Source organism: Oreochromis niloticus, linkage group LG8, assembly GCF_001858045.2.
Source record: "Oreochromis niloticus isolate F11D_XX linkage group LG8, O_niloticus_UMD_NMBU, whole genome shotgun sequence".
Lineage (NCBI taxonomy): Eukaryota > Metazoa > Chordata > Actinopteri > Cichliformes > Cichlidae > Oreochromis > Oreochromis niloticus.
Window position 1 is genome coordinate 27,285,962 of NC_031973.2, and position 22,135 is coordinate 27,308,096.

The following is a 22,135-nucleotide window of genomic DNA, read 5'->3' on the forward strand; positions in this document are numbered from 1 at the left end:
TGTGCACAAAAAAAAAGAAAACATGTCCTAAAGCTGCCAAGGCTGATTATATTCAAACAACAATCTCTTTGGCTAAAGAACTAAGCCAGTGCTGAAGTGAAAAAACAAAAACAAAAAAACAACACAGTTCAAGTCAAACTTTACAGTGTTAAAAAAACTGGTATGAACATAAAAAGGAAGCTATAAGAAAATGTGTCTGTCTTGATCAATGTAAACACTTTCCTGAGTTTATGGGCTCGCTCTCCATTCTGAATCATACTTTATAAAAAAATTGCCTATTTTGGTCATACTATGTTTCAAAATGGAAATGACATGCTAATTTGCTAACAGTTTTTAAAAGTGTGCAGTATCAGACCTGTCCCTCTTTGTTTTTGCAGTCCAGATGGGAGCAATGGAAATGCTTTGAGGCTTCCTATTGGTGCTTCAGAAACAAACACATGATATCACTGATATTACAGTACCAACTTCCATCTCTTATATTTATATATCTATGGGTACAAAAAGCAGTTTTGACCTCTGTGGACAGTATCCCTCTAATTAAATTACATTTCCCCTTAAGGTTGAAAGGGTCATATATACTAATTTAACAGTATTTGTAGTATTGGTGCTTTTGTGGGCACTGTTATGGAATTGTCTATCACGAAATGTTCTAATATGGACTGTCCAAGAAGCTTGTGCTTCAGCTTTAATGACTAAAACTTTATTATTTTATTAATCTTTTTCTTGGCACTAATTAGCAGATACAGCTTGCAGCTGTGTGAGCTTCAGCCTTTTATCCAAATTTGATCACTTCTGACTCTACAGGACAACACAGAAATGCAAATTTGTAAGGTTAAACAGTCTGAAAAGAAAGAAAGAACAAAAAGAGATTAGAGCAAAGAAAGAATACTATTAATATCATTCTCAGAATAAAAAACATTTTGACAGCTCAGTAGAGACAAAGTACAAAGCTGAGGAACCTTTGGTTGTCACAGTCTCTTTGTCCTCACTGGTTGACTCACCACTCTCTCTCTCTGTAGTGCTCTACCTCTTCTCTGTCTTTGTGTGTGTGTGTGTGGTTTGGTTGCAATGCAGAAATGGGACTCTGCCTGGCTTCCCATCTTCTCCCTACAAACAACTAAAGAAATGCTCCTAATCCTGATGATCCTCGTTTGTTGCCACTTCTAAAGGCGGTGGCAGACCTTCAGTCTTTGCTGGATGGTTGAATCACTTGAAGCTTGGCTCCTCCTCATGTGAATTTTGCTACGTACCTGTACGAACGATTCTAAGCTGTTGTTTTGCTATGAACAGATCCTCCCAGAGAAACCTATGTTGGTGAGCGAGAGCTGTGTTTGAACCATTACAACTGTTGATCTTTTATATAGCACCTGCTATATAACTGCTTAACTACCCCCACTACTTAACTGACCTGATCAATATTCCAAAATGTTTAATTAACTTGATGCTATACTCTGATTAAAGTATTTACTTTTTTGAGCAGTGTATATATTCTCAGTATTGTCTTTTTAAATTAATATCAAGAAAAAGGAAAAACTGCTCATGTTGTATAATAAGTATGGCACAATCATTCTTAGTTTTAGTCTTGTCTGTCACTGTAAAAGCATAAAGCTTCAATGAAACTAAACAAAATGTTTTGAAAAAAGTAAAATGAGAAGGATACAAAGGGGAGTAGAAGTACTCTTTTGAAATTAAATGGACATTTATCTGCCTGTGTTCACTTGTGTTCAGTCATGTCATGGCCTGGCACAGCAACAGAGAGGCGGTGAGTGTGGAGGTTGGTAGGTTGGTTGGTTGGGTGGTGGTGGGGGGGCTCAAACCCATCTGTCTATTTACAGCAGCATGAAGAGATTTCGCTAAATACCTAATCCATCTTATCTCCACTGAAGCTGGGGATTGTCTGTGCAGTGGGGCAGGCTGACCACTAGAGAGCAAGCTGACTGTAAGCTGAAGACAAATTAGAAGTTAGGTTGGGCAAAAGAGGAACGGTTGTACGTGAACTCTTTCTCCCACGTTTACAAGTGCCATATGAACAGTCATCATAACATATAGTAGTTTACGATTTAAACACACATATCTCTATCCAGGTTCATTGGTGGTCCCTGTGTGATCCCATGCAATCTGAATAAATTAGAACTACATAACTTCAGAAAAAACTCTGCTTCATAGGACAATCCCCTCCCATCAGTGTCATCGCCCTGCAGCTATAAAAAGGCCACGCACTTGCATTACTTGAATTATATGTATTCTACAAAGTGGACAGCAAATGAAGATCACTGAAGATAAGCTTTGGGTCAACATATCAATTTTCCCTCAAGTCTTTAGCCATACAGTGAGGCATGCCATGCCAGAAATCAAAAGTCGCTCACTAGTTTGGACAAATATGACCATAAGTCATCATCTAATCTTAGCAATTTGACAAACTGCGTAGGTGCAACACATGAACGCACATTACTGCTGAGTAGGACAACGTAATCATAACGATTAAACCATAATGAATTTAAAGAGGATATTCATTCACATATTCCTGTACTTATATAAGATCATTTGAATGCATTTTCAAGAGGGCATGTGTCAGTCTCACAAAGCACAGACCATCTAACCATTACACAACAGCCTTAATCTACTGGATTTAAATCCCCCACTCCTCAACAGCCTGCCAGCTCATACATACAAAAAAGTCTTATCTTGCCTGTGCTGCATCCTGTCACACACTCAGTTTCTGGGTGGGTTTCAAATACTTTCCTTGTATTACTGCAGAGGAAAAACATTTTTATTTGACTTTCTATGTGCCTTTATAACTGCCTCCGTTCTCTGTGGCATAGTTCAACAAGTGGAAACTGTGTTGCCATGCGTGTTATGTTGCTGCATTTATGAGTAGAATTTTAATGATGTCATTCTCCAGTTTCAGCACATCCAGAAGGCTCTATTTGGTTAAAATCTCTGGACATGCAGTCTCTCTCTCTCTATATATCGTTATACATCTTCTTTATATATAATGTCAGACTAGTTGCTCGGTGAAATGGGCTGCCAAGGGAAGGTGGGGGAGTAAAGAAGTGAAGAAACACAATTAAATGCAGAAGAAATGCCATAGACCAGGCTAAATATAATACAGGGTGGGCCATTTATATGGATACATATGGAATCTGCTGCAATGACCCGGTTACTGCGTTCACCAGATATCAACACAATTTCGATCCGCTCCTCACGTGTTAACCTCTTCGACATGTCAATGGCTGTGAACAAAGAGAAACTTGTAAATAACTCATGAAAGAATAAAGTTACGTTGAAACCAAGCACACCATTGTTTTTCTTGTGACATTACCAATAAGTTTGATGTGTCACATGGCCCTCTTCCTATTGAAAAAACAAAAGTTGTATCCAAGATGGCCGACTTCCAATTGGCCACCATGGTCACCACCCATCTTGGGGAGTTTGCCCCCTCACATATACTAATGTGCCACAAACAGGACTTTAATATCACCAATCATTCCCATGTTATTACGGTGTATCCATATAAATGGCCCACCCTGTAGTTAACATAGGTACACTTAGGCTATGTTCAATTTCACTGACTGTATATGTGTTTTTTATGTTTTTGCTTGATGCACGTTCAGCTGACTAATTGTTTTTTAAGTCAGTGTCACCAGAATCATTCTAGCTGTTTTAATCATATACTGAAAATCTGATATTGCTCTAAATAAAGTAGGTTAGCCCACAGTCTACAGCCTATCTAATTAGCAGTCTGGTAGTATGAATAGAGTGGCCTTTGATGGCGTTTAATGCAGTTTCAACCAGAGACGTCTAAAGACAACAACAATTATACTCGGGTGTCATTAAATAATAAACAGTTGATCTTACACTGATCACAGTGTAACAATATTATTGTAATATATTATGCTATATTATACAGTTATTTACTTAGACTTGGCTCCACTATTGAGACTACATTTATCAAAGGTTTCAAAGCGCCGACTTGGTAAACCTATCATCAGTGGTTTGCTTTAGTGTAAAAGCTGAATGACTAATAAAAAAGGATTTGATGAGACAGTTTCAAAGCAAATGAATTTATTTTCAAAATATAAAATTCAGTTTCAATTTAGTGGCAATCATTTCCAAACCAATAGATATGATTTCAAATTCAGTTTTTAAAACTATCTGTTCAAGTTGAGCAATTCAGGTTCAATCTGAGCAATGCAAATTACATCTGAACAGAACTTATTCAAAACAATGTTCTGCCCAAAGATCAAATGCATAAAATAGATTTGGCCTGTGCACTAATTTTAATTACTTTTTCTGGTATTTTAATTGTTTTTGTATACATACATGTTTCAGCATCCAGCATTTTAAAAAGTCAATTATGCACTTTGTCCTTGCGTTATACAGAGTTAGTGGGGTGCAAAGCTACCGTCAATAACAATGGTTTCTGCTGATGACAGAAAATAACATCACCTGACCTGTGGCTTTGATGAAAAACAAAATAACAAAAGTGTACTGAGGAGAGAAAAGATGTGTCAGAGGTCATGTCAGTTAATGATTTAATTTAATACAGTAGTAGACCAAGGGTTCCAAATTTTAAGTGATATGAAATCACATGATTAAATATGCATGTAATGATCATTTAATATGGTAACATCTAATCATCTATAAATACTTGTTATGCAGTTCAAATCAGATCTGGATAGTAAAATATTGAAAGCCTCTAAAACTGTAAAGAGTCTGACTTACCAGACCTACCAGTTTGTAGTTTGGTATGTATTACTCCACTACAATGATGAGTTTTATATTCCCATTCAATGCATCTATGTTAGTATTGGCTTTTATTATTATATCAACAGTGTTGGGAAGGTTACTTTTAAAATGTATTCCACTACAGATTACAGAATACATGCCCCAAAATGTATTTTGTAACGTATTCCGTTACGTTACTTAATGAGAGTAACATGTTCTGAATACTTTGGATTACTTAATATATTATCATGCTTTTTAGAACTACATGAATGTACTATTGCTGTGTGATTTATTACTATTACTGAAGGCTACCCGCCATACCAATACCAACTAGATTTTTAAATCTTAATATAAAATGAGTAACAGTGGACATTAGGTAAGGCTGCACCTTTTGCAGCGATCTCATACAGAAAACAATTCTGCACGTACACAGTGTACAGTGGAGTTTTACTAGCTTACTTACAACTGGGCTCGTCAGGCACTCTTCTTGGCTGCAGTGGTTATTATTATATTTACATGCTTCCATCTCCCGTTTCTGCTCGGTGACAACTCGTACTTTTCCACTCTCCTTTTTCTCCCCCCGTCACGCTCACAGACAAATAACAGGTATGGCAGTCCATTCTCCCTGCAGCACGGACTACACTGCTCATGAGGCTACATTCTTTAGAGCTATGGCTGTAACACTCTGCCTATTGCCTTCTTATTAAATCATTTTCTGAATAATAATTTTAAAAAATATTTCTTCACGTCATATGCGCGCCGCAAGTAGAGGTGACATGGGCCGTGAGATTGAGACACAGGCATTAGAGCCTCTTAATGTGTGTTTTGTTTGGGTTTCCATCGGCGTGGAATTACCAAAAATAGAGAGGGCGTAGCCTAACCTAACATGCCCTCTCTATTTTTGGTAATCCATTTATTTCAACAAAGTAACTGTATTCTGAATACCACCTTTTTAAACTGTAACTGTAATGGAATACATTTAAAATATTTTGTATTTTAAATACGTAACACCGGTACCGGTACATGTATTCTGTTACTCCCCAACACTGGATATCAAGTCTGCCATTCTGCAGTGTATGAACTAACCTCAGCTAACGCCAGCTAACAGTGTTAGCTCGGTGGTGAGTAAACTTCAGTAATAGTAACAAATCACACAGCAACAGTACAACGAAGATACTAAAGTGGCACATAACCCAGGTAGCTACCACAACTAAAACAAGGTAGTTGCAGTAGGCTAACGTTAGGTTTTAAAAAAGAACTTACTTCCAGATGTTTGTTTAGGTTGAAGACTTTTGACGCTGAGAGCAGCTTGGTTGCTGACAAACAGAGTTTGGATTACACGGTCAGATTTCCTTACCAGTGGGCAGCACGGTGGCACGGTGGTTAGCACTGTTGCCGCACAGCAAGAAGGTCCTGAGTTCAATTCCACTATCAGGCCGGGGTCTTTCTGTGTGGAGTTTGCATGTTCTCCCCGTGTTTGCGTGGGTTCCCTCCGGGTACTCCGGCTTCCTCCCACCGTCCAAAGACATGCAGAAACGAATGGATGGATGGATTTCCTTACCATCTGACTTCTCCAGTTGAATGATATTTCGATGTTGATTCTGTGGATCCTCATAGTATGGCTCTGTGAATCAGTGTCTTGTTCACTTCTGGCTCACAGCTTGATGTCAGCCTTGTAGAGGAGTTGGCTATAAATAACTAAAAAGTTTTTAGGCTTATGCAGAACAGCAGTGAGGACAGAGCATCTCCTTGGTAAACACTAGTTGGCCTCTAGTGTTTTTCGCTGCATTCCCACTGAATTCCTGATGAAGGCGCTTAGGGTCCTATTGATCTTGTACACGTCTAGGCTTTCCAGGATCCATGTATGAAGCATTAAGTCGAAGGCTTTATTGCAGTCAGTCTAGGCACTGCACACGTTGGTCAGACTAGTCTTACAGTCTCACCTGACTGCTCTGTCTACCAGTAGCTGATTTTTTACCCTTCTGATATTCATGGCAATTCTTTTCTGTGCCACACTCATGTACTGAGCCACATGCCTGTTCATCCTAGCAGCTACGATGCCTGGCAGGAGCCTCCATGTGGTACTGAGACAGATTACTGGTCTCTAGTGGGATGGGAACAGATCCTTGGTTATCAGGACTGCCCAGGCTTTGGTTAACAATTCTGAGTGTGTCTCATCCATTGGCAGCTGGTTCATTTGTGCTGCCAGATGGTCATGGAGTGCAGTTACCTTCTTTACCCAGTAAGTGTGGATCATGTCAGGGCCTTGTGCTGTCCAACTCGTCATTCTGGAGACCCTTTCTTGAATGTCCGCCACTGTGTGGTTCCTGGATCCTGTTCAGGGAGGTTGCTGTGGTCTGCTCTTAGATCCAGTAGCCACTGAGCACTGTTGTTATGGGTTGCATCTTTCTGCTATATGTTCTTCCAGTATTGCTCCAGTCTCATGTGTTCCCCCGCCACTGAGAGTACCCTTTGGATGGTTTAGTGACTTCCATCTCTCTGGTAAGCAGCTGGCCAAAGCTGTGAGTCTTTGCTTGGCAGTTTCCAAAGCCTAAGGTTTGGGCAGCTTGCTGTACTTCTTAGGAATCCCTTTCTTCAGCACACATTTCTGCAGCTATAAAAGTTGGCTAACTTCCCTCTGTGCTGCCGTGATCTTGGCTTTTAATTCAGTCCAATTCTATTTTATTTATATAGTGCCAAACCACAACAACAGTCGCCTCTAGGCGCTTTTGGTCTCCTTCTCCGTGGAGGTAATTGCTCCTTGTGGCTGTTTATCTTGTAGCCTCGCATCTCAGTGATTACTGCTGCTGTGCTGATGGTTGCAGTAGGGATTGCCATAATGCTGCATTCACATCTTCTAGTAAATCTTCAGAGGATACTTCATATAGTCTGGGTAATCAGTCATGGAGGGTCCCAGTTTCTAACTGAGCCATGATCCCATCTATCAGGTCAGCTGCTTTCGCACTCATTGCCCACAACACACCAGTTCTTGGGGTATGGTGCAGGATCTCAGAGGGTGAGGATGATCATATTTCTCCCCTGACCTAATATTCTGGCTCCCCCTTGATATAGTATTTGTGTTGTACCTTGTCGATCTCTAGTTGTGATAGCTGTTGCTTCTTCGGGATGTTGAAACACTGAGGTACTAGTTATTTCACTGTTAGTGTGGATGTTGGGTGTCAAAGAATCCATAGATCCCACATACTCTTTTATCCTTTGTCTTTTATCCTGTCTTCTTTCTCTCAACCGGTCGCAGCAGATGGCCCCGCCCCTCCCTGAGCCTGGTTCTGACGGAGGTTTCTTCCTGTTAAAAGCGAGGTTTTCCTTCCCACTGTCACCAAAGCGCTTGCTTATAGGGAGTGATTTTATTGTTAGTTTTTTTTCTCTGTATGTATTAGTGTAGGGTCTACCTTACAATATAAAGCGCCTTGAGGTGACTGTTGCTGTGATTTGGCGCTGTTTAAAAAAATGAACTGAATTGAAATACTCTTTATCTAACCTCTTCCACTGGGAGTATTGTGCCTTATACACACAATGAGTTGAGATCAGGAGTATCTGTAATTGACTGACTGATTGTAAACTGTTTACTCCAGTAAACAACCAATCTGTGAGAGCCAAAATTCTAGCAGAGGATTAGATTTTGGTTAATGTTCTGCCTCTCTCTATTAAAATGAAACAACCATAAAAATAATCATAAATTGATATGTTTATTTCTTAGTGGGTGAGCAAACGGACATATTCAGCAGGGGATCACATATTTCCCTGACTGTGCTCTTGCTGGAGAACCCTCAGGGAGAGGCACTCTAAAGGAAACTTATTATCAGGTCAGTAGTAAACACGGAGGCACACACACAGAGCCACCACAAAAATAGGCTTTCAACTATATATATATATATGTATATATATATATGTATATATATATGTATATATATATATATATATATATATATATATATATATATATATATATATATATATGTATATATATGTATATATACATATATATATATATATATATATATATATACATACATATGTATATATATATATATACATACATATGTATATGTATATGTATATATATATATATATATATATATATATATATATATACATATGTATATATATATATATATACATATGTATATGTATATATATATATACATATGTATATGTATATATATATATACATATGTATATGTATATATATATATACATATGTATATGTATATATATATATACATATGTATATGTATATATATATATACATATGTATATGTATATATATATATACATATGTATATGTATATATATATATACATATACATATGTATATACATATGTATATGTATATATATATATATATATATATATATATATATATATATATACATATGTATGTATATATACCACTCAACAAGCCACATTCAACCTCTCACATTCTCAATATATTCTCAACCCCAGATAATTAACCACAAGATGAATGTTTATTCTATATTTCAGTTATTTGATGAAATATTAAAGCTTGGAATCCACAGTGTTCCTTTCTTGAAGTATGGCTTCAGAGTGGCAGATAAAATATAAAATATACCACAAATACATAAAAAGCTGTTAATCACACAGCTTACTGTGTCCTATCACACCACCCCACAAATACTTCTAGAGCAGACAAGTTCAAACAGGGCCTGAAGTAAGCGTGACTGGGAACTGCAATTCTAATTTGTTGCTCCCATTTTCTGCTTTTCTCTTTTTTGTCTCCCCCATGTCCAATCATTTTACCCTCTCCACTGCAACCACTTTGCTTCTTCTCTGCTGAACAGGTCATCAAACAGACAGACAGCCCTGCTCACATTCACAGCCATAGCTATTTTAGAATCATCAATTAACCTAGCCCCACTCTTTGGACTGTGAAAGGAAACCAGAGTACCTGGTGAGACCCCACACAAGCATGAGGAGAACAGGCAAACTCCACACAGAAAGCCCCCAGCTGGCCTCCAGCCAAGCACCTTGACTTCAGTGAGTCACACAGTAAACCTCATGTGTGGTGACCAGAGTTTATACATTTTTTCCAATCTTTAACGCTAACTACAGGGTATGTATTTTTAAACCTTGATTATATTGGGTAAATTGAGTAAAGGTGTACTGTACTGGGCATTTCCCATCTGTATTATTTAGTATAGTAAATTTTGGGCAGTTGTAAACTATGACTATTTATGCATGATATAGCTTTAGCATCTGCACCATCCACAAGCCTAAAACCAGGAGGACAAAAATGCACAGCATGCAAATAAGCAAAACAGACACCACAAAGCAGTATATCATCACTATGAATTAAAATAAGAATTAAAATTAGCTTAACAATTAAAATAGGCAGGTCTCGCCAACACTCACATTCTGGATTAACTGGCTAATATTCAGTATTGTATTTAACTGTTTAATACCAGAGCTATGCAGAGAAAAATAGGTACCTATTGTTTTTTTCATCTCACACTTGCTCAGTTCATTTTGACTTCCCAAAGTGAACTGAACTATGCCTTCAATCAACTTTCTACTCGCAGAGGACAGTATATTGTATACCATTAAAAGTGTCATTAAAGATTTCCACAGGCAACACATAATAAATCCTTATTCACCCTAGAGTGGAATATATTAACCATATACTTTGAACTAAAGGGACTAAAGTACATTTGTGGCAAAAATTGTAATAAAAGTCTAATGTAGTTGTAGTTTGGAGCCTACTTGTTTATGATTGCGGATGATAGTGTTGGAAAATTGCTTTAAACCTTTTTCCTATTTGTTCCAGTAAATGTGTTTGAGCAAGAGCAGGATATCCTGATGTTTACACACAACCTCAACAACCACAATGCAGCTCTTACACTCTGGCCAACTACATCATTTCTTCATTATGTTGCTGTGTAGAATGAGCTGCTCCACCCTCGCTCATCACTCAAATGGCTGATCTGTCTTGAACCTTAAAGGATACATTGTCTCTGTATCTTCTGACAGTCAGGTCCTCACAGAGCCCACATGCACTATATTTCCTTGCTTTCTGTCCCTGGCAGAAAATGTATACACATGTATAGAATTCACTGAATAAATGGAATCACTCGAGTTGATTGAGGAAAAACACACAACCCTCACTTTTTTTCTTAAAAAAAAAATTGTTGTCACTACATTTTGCTAAGATTTCACTGTCTTTGGACCTTAGGTAAGTCAGTGTGTATGAAAAAAACACATAGAAATGTAGACTGAACATACAGTCCCAGGGTTACACGATTTTCAATAACCAGGTTAGATAAAATTCATAAATTAAATTTTTAAAGGAATGGTTCATCTGATACTTCCACAGTGTTTCTTTTAATATTATCAACATTAATGATAAGGTCTATTTTTGCATCTGGTCAGTCATACTGTCATACTGACATATATTTGCAGTAGAACACTTCAGTCAGTGACAAGAGCAACATAGTTTGCACAAGGAGTAGGACTTTCACCCGGGACTCAGGCTGGTTTCTTGTGTGAAAGTCAATGACAAGTAATTTACTCTTTCAAGTCACAGTTTGGTACATTTAGGTGATAATATTATTTCGGTTATATAAACCCTGTCACAGCATTAGACCTCAATAGAAAGATGATTATCCTGGAGGAACATTATGCTGTTGTAGGAACATCACCAATACACATTAGGTAACGTGTAAAGAAAGGCATGGGATCGTCACGTCAGTCATCTTTGTCAGAGTGTGCCAAATGTAAAATACACTGAATGAAAATATCTCTCCAATAGATGTAAATAGAATGTATTTTTTCCAGAATTTTTCACTTTGGGAGTTGAATGCCTGAGTGTCCTTTTTGCCCAGTGGGCAAGAAATATTCTATAATTTTGTAGAGTGGTATCTATACATCAAAGACTCAAAAACTCATAGACTTTTACAAAGGAGGGTAAAGTTGCAGTTATTATTTACCAACACGGTTCTACTCTGAGCAATTTAGCTTTCATTTGGTTTATACAGGTACAGATGTTGTCTGTGTTTAAAACGCTACCCTACTGTGATAGAGAAATAAAGAATGGACAAAATTTCACTTTGCGTGTGTGAATATACAACAAAGTAGATGTCTTTAAAATGCATGAATAGCTTTGTGTGTGTTTATGAGGGAGTCTCTCCTCACCTGGGCCATAGTGTTCAGCAGGATATCAGCTAGCTCCCGGTCCTCACCATGGCTTGCAAAACCTCAGGCCAAGTTTCAGTAGACGGTGTTGGGGATTTGTAGGTAAGGGGGGTTCACTTTACACACACATCACCTTTGTCGCTGCTGTGTTGCAAACCCACACGCTCACACGCATCACCTCCTCATCTATGACAACACTGTCCTCTGAAACGCTCGCTGTTGGTAACACATTACTTCTGCTCCTCTGCTTTTGTTTTCTCCCTCCTCCTCTTTTCACCCTTTTGAGTTTGTAATCCTCTTCTTTTCTCCTTTTAAAATGACACAAGTAGAGAATATGATAGGAGAGCTTGTATTCCTGTATTTCTGTCCGCTCTGCTCCTGCTTTGGTGGTAATCTGGACTCAGATTGCTCACAGCCTTTCCTCCTTCTCTTAGTCACTCGGCTCTTCACTCTCTCTCTGAGCTCAGGCATTTTTGCCCTCCCTCACTGTGCTCGGCCTTAGTGAGAGACAGAGGGAAACGGGAGGGCTTGAAGGATCAGAGGGATAGAGTGTGATTGTGTGTACCACATGACCCGATAGTGTAGTAGGATTCACCCAGCAGCTGTCGCACTCATCCCTTCAGTGCCTCACTATTAGCATCTTGTACTTCCATTGATAAATGCAAGATGCTGACAACCAAATGGGCTCCTACTGTAAAGTGAAGAACAGAGAAGGATTATTTCATGATTATTTTGTTTTCTATACTTTAATGTTTATCTGTGTAATTTCATGTGAAACAGCTTGTAAATTTAATCTCGATTTAAATTACATAGTATTCACTGAAAAAAAGATTAATTCTTTCATTTAAGTGAAAGCATTTCATGCTGTTGCATTTGGACATTTTCTATCACTTAACTGAATTTGGGTTGCGCGGGGACCAGTTTGAGCCACCTCTTTTACCTCATCCAGAGGGTCACTGAATTGTTCCCAAACCAGCTTACCAAAGACGGACTCCAATCAAGTTGTAGAAACAGCTGACAGATGATTAGTGGAAGAAGGATGCACCATAACTTTGAGGGCAATGGCAAAGGCTCTAAATAATTATAAACATGTTATATTTTTGTTTATTTTTTAATACATTTGCAAGAATTTTAAGCAAATGTTTTTCACTTTGCATTTGTGGAGTGTGCAGAATTTTGAGGTAAAATAATTTAATACATTTTGTGACAAAGCTTTAATATGACAAAATGTGCAGTCATCCACGGAACAAGAGAATTACTTTGAATATTTTCCCAGTGCACTGTCAAGCTCTGTTTAAGGCCATGGACACAACATTATCTTATGAAGCACTGATGACGCTTCAAGAGATACTCAGTGTTGCAGGCTAAAATAGGTCTATCCAAGTGGTGAACAAACAAAATTGAACCACTCAAGCCCGGTTGAATCTGCTTCCAACAGATTGTTGGTTGTTTGAATACAATTAAGTTTATTTTAAACTTAAGACAAACAAACAACAAACAAATGTGAAATCTGTACACCGAGATCATTTTTGTGTGTAGGCATCTCTAGACAAGCAGTACTTTAATGATCAGTTTTATAATAACTATGTGATCGACTAGATCGTATTGTGAAAACAGCAACAATGCGGTCATAAGCCTCTAAATTCTCAAGCTTTATATGATTCCTTTTTCCTTTTAACAAAAAAGAATCAAAGAAGACTCACATACTGGAAATGTTTTTAACATACACACCAGCTCAACATGTACATAACCGAAATCTGTCCTTGAGGAATGAGGAAAAGGACATCCTGTAGCGTTTCCCCTGAGCTGTATAGCTGGAAACTCCCACCCGACAACAACAGGAATGGGTAGGCTGGTCAGCTACAGCAACCCACAAACTTCATAGATTACAGATTAATACTGTTTGAAAAGTTTAGTATCCAAAAATGGCGTTGGAAAAACATCCATTAGATTTATTACATTTTAGAATATTTTCGAGGTATTTTTCTTGAACTCAGGTATCAGGATTTAGCACTAAATGCATATTAATTGTGTTTAATAGTCTTGCTTTTATTACCTTGTAATTTTACTAGTAAATATTTATGTGGACCAAAGAATAAAGTGTGTTGAACATCAGGTGACAGTACAGAAACAAGGGTAGGTGAATGGCTCCATCTGCTGTACAATACGTACACAAGCTGTACATGCAAAACAACTGGTATTCATTTGAGTCTCATTGAGTGAGCACACAACGTAATCCTGGCTGGGTGGAAATTTTCTTTATATACCCCTCGGAAAAATACCTTAGTCAACTTTATCTATAACCAGCTTCTTGTTGAGCGCTTTGAGTGCCCCTGTAGACTAGATAAGAACCAATCATTTATCATTTATACATGGGCCAGAAGGTCCATGCCCGTTGCACTGCTATCTCATCCCCAGAATCCGGCTGCACAGACTGCAGATTGCTGGATGAAGGTCGGTTTATCAGAAGTTTAATCTGGGATACGCCTCTACTGACTTCTAGCAAGGAAATATTAGTTACTCAGCAGAGGTGTAGCCGTATACCAGTGAACTCTGGGGCCACGTGCACAAATAAGCGACCGAGTTTCTCCTTTGCTTGCGCTGCAGCAGTTTTTCGCTCGCGCGGTTTATTTCCTCGCGAAATTTTCCTGTCCCGGATCACTTTGATTTTTTACAGTTTGGAGGCGGAACCAAAGGAGGCTTGTGTCCTAATGTGATTGGTCACGTCGATGGACACTTCAGGTTACAGCGTTAAACTGAGTTACACTGTGGCAGCGACAGAAATACTGTTTTAAACCTTATTTGTTTACAGAATTCCCACCTCACAATTTGAAAAATAACGATTGCAGAATTAATTATCAACAATTATTGTTTGCTGTGCAGCATTGGAAATACAGACAGCTGTGACTGGACTACTGTAATCTCGAAGAAACCACAGGATTGTGGCAATTATAAACTTTGGCCAAAACACAGACATTTCAACTTGCCAACAAAAAGTTGCTCAGTCTGCAGCAAACACATGTAACTGCACATACATGACTTCTTCAAAACATGCCCTGGAATTCTACAGTTTTTAACATGTTTTTAAACAAAAGTAAAGTGAAGCTTCGTGATAAATCAGAGCATCCACTGCTACACAATAGAAATAATAGCTGTAGGTAAACTAGCAAACTGAACTTTCCTCAACAATCCTCAAGAGTGATGTATACCACAGATCAGTGCTTTCATATTGATTTTCTGATTTATTTATAAAAAACAAATGTGCCCTGCGACAGACTGCTTACCTGTCCAGGGTGTAGACCGCCTCTTGCCCCAAGACACCTGGGATAAGAACCAGACCCCCCGAGACCCTGAATTGGCTAAATGGAAGAGAATGGATGGATGGATGGATGGACTATACAAATGCAAATATGTCATTACAAACTCTAATCCTATGTAGCAGAATTAGATTAATATAAATAAAAATCAGCTAATAAATAGTGGTGTGATTTAGCTTCAGTGTATTAGCTCCAGCTGTGGTGTACACTTTAATGACTCAAAAGTTATATAGAGTTTGAAGTATATTTTAATGCAGAACATTTGTACTTACTTCAGTAAAATGTATTTTTACAGAATGTACATATATAGTATTAGTACTTTTATAAAACTATAGGATTTTGGATAGGCTCTTCTTCCACAACAGTAAAAAGATGATAATCAGCATTTGATCAGAGCATTTGTTGACCGTTCATAAACACAGTGAACAATAATTTAACCACAGATCTAAGTACAGAGCAGAAACAGCTCTTTAATATTGTTCTTGTTAGTCTCTTTATGAACTCAATTAAGATTTTAAATAAAAAGATATTTAACTCATCAAACAAAAAAGAATAAAAAAAAAATTGTACAAAAAATATCTGAGGAGTGACAACACACAGCTGATAGATGTGTGGTGTTATCGTGTGGTCTTTTAGGTCCAGGAAGACCACAGGACCAGAGCGATGGATCTAGTCAAGTACTTCTGCTAGCACTTTAAAAACAGCTAGCACTGACCAAAGTTTTTAACATACAATAAGAAAAAATATAAATATAAATACTAAAAATAAAAACACAATAACAGTAAGCAATATAGAAAACCAACATCACAGAGACAATAAAATAAAAATGCAACATTTCTATACTGTGTTCAAAGCCAAACTTGGGTCTTTAGACTAGATTTAAAAATAACGATTGAGGAGACCTTTCTAATTTGAAATGCCAAGGCGTTCCACAATTTGGGATCTGCAACTGCAAAAGCCCAATCCACCTGGAGCTTCCAATGCTTCTTCGGCACATCCAACAACAACTGGTACCGTATGGTGATCTAAGAGACCAAGAGTGGAAAGAAGTGGTATGGGCCGACACCATGTAAGACTTTAAAAACAAATAAAGGAATTTTAAAATGAACTCTAACATGGGCAGGCAGCCAGTATAGTGAGGATAAAATGCGAGTAATATCCTCCCTTCTCCGTGTACCAGTGAAAAGCCGTGCGGCAGCATTTTGCACCAGCTGAATATGTGACATGGATGACTGGCTAATACTAAGATATAACCAGTAATTTAGCCAAGTTACTGTTCTGAAATCATCTTTTGATAAGGTGGATTTCATCATGTGCAGTTACCTCAGCGGGAAAAAAGCTGGATTTCACTACTGCTCTCACTTGACTGTAAAAGCTAAAATCACTATCCATTTTAAAACCCAAAAGAAGATCTGATATTGGATCTGATTTAAAAGCAGACTGAAAAATCTCAAGGACATTATTTTCATCTAAAAAGGTTTTCAGCTGATTATGAGAAATTTTCTCCAGAATTTTAGAGAAAAAAGGAAGCTTGTAAATAGGCTTAAAATTTGATAAAACAGAGGGATCCAGGCTAGTTCTTCTTAAGCAGAGGTTGAAATGTAGCATAAGCATGCTACATAAGTGTTTTAGGAAAAATACCAGATGAGAAACTGGTATTAATAATAGCAAGAACAGATAGACCAAGAGTAGAAATGACCTCTTTAAATGATTGAAGTGGAAGAACATCAGTAGGGGAACCTGAGGGCTTCAGATGACTAACAACCTCATACAATAAAGAGAATGTTACAGGCTCAAACTGGTAGAAAGCAGCAGAACAACGACTTGAAGGGTCAAGAGCAGGTGGTCTTATCTGAGCCCTGGCGTTATTCACCTTTTCCACAAAGAAATGCACAAATTTCTCACATGCCTTGGAGGAAAGTTCAACACCGTCAGACTGAGGAACATTTAAAACAGCATCAGCAGTATTAAATAAAACATGAGGCTTGTGACAGTTTAACAAAATTATATTTGACAAATACTTTCTTTTGGCATCTTTCACAGTTTCCTGATACTGTTGCCAACAGTCCAGCAACGTTTGAAATAATATATGGAGCTTGTCCTTTATTGATTTTAGACACCCCATTCTCCCGTGTTGTGATGGACATCATAGGCCCATTAGAGAGGAGCAGTGCAGGGAATAGGTATATTTTGGTAGTGTGTGGCTATGCTACAAGATATCCCGAGGCTTTCCCGTTAAAAAAGGTTAAAGCTCGTCAGATTGCCAACTGCTTAATACAAATGTTCTCGAGGGTAGGCATCCCAAAAGAAATCATTACTGACCAAGGGTCCAACTTTACATCCAACTTCATGAGAGAAGTCTATAGATTGCTGGGGATCAAAGGTATCAAGACAAGTCCCTACCACCCACAGACAGATGGCCTTGTTGAGCGTTTCAACAAAACCCTTAAAGCTATGATGAGGAAGTTTGTGAAAGATACAGGAGCAGATTGGGACCAGTGGCTTCCTTTCTTGCTCTTTGCCTATAGAGAGGTACCTCAAGCTGTTATATTCCCACTGTAGTGTCAGTACACTATTAGGGCTTATGCCGAGTCAGACTGCACACAGGATAGTTTGTTTACAAGTTGACTTCTTCTTTATTTGGATGACACAGAAGTTACACACACATAACTGGGCGTGGTGCCCCCTACTGGCGATGGCTTGCATAGCACACAATAACTCTTGGTTCATACATAACATCTCCTCCCCACTAAACTATGCGACCATGGCACCCACCCACAGAAACATTTCCCATAACCAAAGTAGTACTTTTTTTTTTCTTTCTGAACTTTTTTTTTTTAGTTGAGAATAATGTCTCTGAACCCCAAAATTCTCACAGAACTACTTGGAACGCTCACCCATCACGATAACGAGCGGGTGGCTTAGTGACTCTCACTGGGTAACGTCTTACAGATTCTGCAACCTGTGTACAGTCAGTCGGTGATGGCTTAAGAGACTGGGGTGTTTCTGGAGGTAAGGTGGTCCCCAGAACTTGTTCAACAGTCTCTTCCTGCAGAGATGTACAAGGGTGAAGCATGGTGTCACTACCACTCTGGGCTGGTGACATTTGAGAGCTTGTCGGAGGATCCACTGTGACCTGCTGAGATACTGACTCCGGTCGTGTCAGCATCTGATCCACAAGACGTTTCCACACTCCTTGGGCTCCCACATTCACCTTGTATGACACTGGCCCAGTCTTCTCCAGTACGACACCGGGCGTCCACTTGTCCTCTCCCTTCCTATAATCACGCACCAGGACAGGCTCACCAACAGTGAACCGTCTGTCCCTGGAGTGTTGCTGTCGGCATTGTTGTTGAGCATCTTGTGACCGACGCACTGCTCCGGCCACACTGGGCTTCAGAAAATCCAGTCGAGAGCGCAGCTTGCGTCCAATGAACAATATAGCTGGCGTTTCTCTAGTTGTTGCATGGGGAGTGTTGCGATATGTCAAGAGGAACGTGTCAAGGCGTTGTTGCACAGGTGCTGTACCCCTGGAAGCTCTCAGCGCATGCTTGAATGTCTGCACAAAACGCTCAGCCAAACCATTAGTGGCAGGATGGTACGGCATGGAGCGGATGTGTTTGACTCCATTAGCTTTCAGGAACACCCTGAATTCCTCAGAACAGAACTGCGGTCCGTTATCACTCACCAGGACGTGGGGAATGCCATGGCGACTAAAGAGACCCCGTAGCACTTGTTTGGTTTTACTGGCTGTGGTGCTATCCATAATATGCACCTCAGGCCACTTGGAATGTGCATCTACCACCACAGGTACATGTGACCTTCAAATGGACCCGCAAAATCCACATGGATGCGTTCCCACGGACAGGAAGGCCACAGCCAAGGGTGCAAAGGTGCTAACCCAGGCTCTTTTTGCACACGCTGACAAGACTGGCAGGCTTTAGCTTGAAGCTCAATTTGAGAATCAATGCCAGGCCACCAAACATAGCTGCAAGCTAAGCTCTTCATCCTCACCATCCCTGGATGTGCAGTGTGGAGCTCTTTCAGGACATGAGAGCGCAGCTTAGGTGGCACAACCACCCTCACGCCCCACATGAGGCATCCCTGCTGTATTGTGAGTTCATGTCTGCGCATCAGATAGGGTGACAGCTCTTGATCTGTGTCCTTTGCTGCTGGAAAACGTCCAGTTGTTACCATTTCCAGGACATGAGACAAGGTGACATCAGACAAGGTGTCACGTCTGATCTCGGCGACACTGACTGGTAATGTGTCCAGTTGAGATGCGTAGAATACCTCAACCGCTCCCTGTTTCTCTTTCTGTGCAAGGGGCAGAGGCAAACGTGAGAGTCCGTCCGCATTGGCATGATGTGCCCCCTTCCGATACTGCAAGGTGTAATTATGTGCTGACAGAAGGAGCGCCCAACGCTGCATTCGCGCAGCTGCCATTGATGGTGTACCTTTTACTGGACTCAGAATGGAGGTCAGTGGGCGATGGTCAGTGAGTAAGGTGAACTTGTTACCATGGAGATACTGGTGAAACTTGCGCACACCAAAAACAATTGCCAACGCCTCCCTCTCGGTCTGAGCATAGTTTCGTTCTGCTTTACTGAGGGTTCGTGAAGCATAAGCAATTGGCCGTTCTTGGCCATCAGGCATGACATGTGACAGCACGGCTCCAACTCCATATGGTGAAGTGTCACATGCCAAACGGAGAGACAGTTCAGGATTGTAGTGGGTGAGTATTTCTGGTGAGGCCAGACGTTCTTTAGCTTTCTGGAAAGCTGACTCACAGGCTGATGTCTATAATAGTTGAGCATTCCCAGAAAAGAACGTAACTGGCTGACATCAGCTGGTGCTGGAGCTTCCATAATGGCACGCACCTTTTCTGGTGATTTGTGTAACCCTGCCGCATCAATTATGTGGCCCAGGTATTCCACTGATTCTTGGAAAAACAGGCACTTCTCCTGTTTGAGACACAGGCCATAGTCCTCCAGCCTGCCCAAAACTGCCTTAAGGGTTCTCAGGTGTGTCTGTTTATCTGGACCACTGACGAGGATGTCATCCAGATAACAATGGGTGTATGGTAGGCCGAGAAGCACTTGATCCATAGCCTTCTGAAACAATGCAGGTGACGACGCCACTCCAAAAGGCAAGCAATTGAAACAGAACAGCCCTTTTTGTGTCGAAATAGTCAGCAGCTTCTTAGACTCCTCTTCTACCTCCATCTGTAGGTAGGCATTTGCTAAGTCTAGCTTACTGAAATGCTGACCTCCTGCTAGAGAAGCAAACAGGTCCTCAATGAGTGGAAGTGGGTACTTATCCACACAGAGCTGCGAATTTAGAGTGACTTTGAAATCACCGCAGAGTCTCACTGAGCCATCCTTCTTGTTGACAGGGACCATGGGCGTAGCCCAATCACTATGCTCCACTGGTGTGATCACCCCAAGCTCAGTCAGGTGTTTCAGTTCCGCCTCCACCCGAGGGCGGAGAGCATAAGGCACGTTACGTGGTGGACAGAATTTGGGGACACTATCAGGCCTAAGAGTCAATCTGGCTTTAATTCCTTTCATTGTGCCCAGCTCCTTAGAGAAAACGGCGGAGTGTTTCTTTAACACAGCCTCCAGATTGTCATTTCCGCTCTGCTCTCTGGCATGAATCATCTTTAAGTCTTTCCAGTTCAGCTTGATAACTCTCAGCCACTCCCTACCAAACAGTGGTGGAGCATCCACCTTTACCATGTACAAGGGTAGAGTTGCACGCTGCTTATTCAGTTCAACTTGCACCTTGATGACCCCTTCTGGTGCCAGCGGCTCCCCAGTGTATGTTTTCAGCATAATGTCAGTGGGTTGCAGCGGCAACTGACTCAGCATACTTTTGTACTGTTCCCATGGGATCAACGACACAGCAGCCCCTGTATCCAGCTCCATCTCCATTTTCTTCCCATTAACTACAGGCATTAGGGAGATACGTGAATATTTCTCTTTTCGAGACAAGGAATACAGCTCCAACTCACTATCAGTGTCGGGTCTGGTTCCTTCACTCTCACTTTCCTCTGCAGCAGCATGATGAATTCTCCTCTTTTTGTCCTTTGCTCTGTTTGTAACTGCTTTGCCTTTCAGCTCAGGTTTTCCCTCTTTCTCTTTCCTGTTCCAATCTTGGCTGCTTCTGGCTCTACCTTTACACATGCGTTTCATGTGGCCCTTCTTCCCACACTGGTGACAGTCACGGTCTTTGTACCAGCAGTCATCATCAGTATGATTCATTTTCCCGCAGCGGCGGCATTTATCACCTTTTTGTGACAGCACCGCATTCACTTTAAGGGAACCACTCAACTGCTGCACTTCATGTGTTGCTGTCTCTGCCGACATGGCATAATCAACTGCTTTGCGAAACGTGAGATCCTTTTCAGTCAAAAGACGCTTCTGCACAGTTTCACACTTTGATCCACACACAAATCTGTCCCGTAGAGCATCTTCCAGATACGCACCAAACTCGTAATGTTCTGATAGTCTTTTCAGCACCGCCACATACTGTGCGACCGTTTCTTCCTCCCCCTGATTCCTCTTGTGGAACCGGAACCTTTCAGCTATTACCAGCGGTTTGGGAGCAAAATGAGCTTGCAAAACACCCACAATATTGTCATACTGCATTGTCCCAGGCTTGCTTGGAGCCACCAGATTACGCAGAAGACCATACGTCTTGGGACCCATCACACTCAGCAGCACCGGGACTCGTTTGTCAGGCTGAATGTCATTAGCAAGGATGTAATGCTCAAAACGTTCAATATACGTTGCCCATTGCTCATCAGCATCATCAAAGGGGTCCATCTGGCCAATCATTCCAGCCATGATGTATCCGCTGTCCACAGCCAACACTGTCGTTTCTGACTCGTCGGATAAAAAGCAGCTAGCAGCTAGCTCCGA

At 40.3% G+C, this 22,135-nt stretch overlaps 1 protein-coding gene and 1 pseudogene across 1 annotated transcript in view; both read right to left on the reverse strand.

The window, feature by feature from the left end:
• The window catches only part of arhgap23b (Rho GTPase activating protein 23b), a 74,498-nt gene extending 62,103 nt beyond the window's left edge, over positions 1–12,395 (reverse strand). Inside the window, exon 1 of the mRNA XM_005463651.4 lies at positions 11,896–12,395. Coding sequence (XP_005463708.1) covers positions 11,896–11,904 — 9 coding nt within the window. The 5' untranslated portion in view covers positions 11,905–12,395. The remainder of the gene's footprint in view (positions 1–11,895) is intronic.
• A 5,710-nt stretch (positions 12,396–18,105) lies between these two features.
• Positions 18,106–22,060, reverse strand: LOC102081455 (uncharacterized protein K02A2.6-like; annotated as a pseudogene).
• Positions 22,061–22,135: the final 75 nt, after the last annotated feature.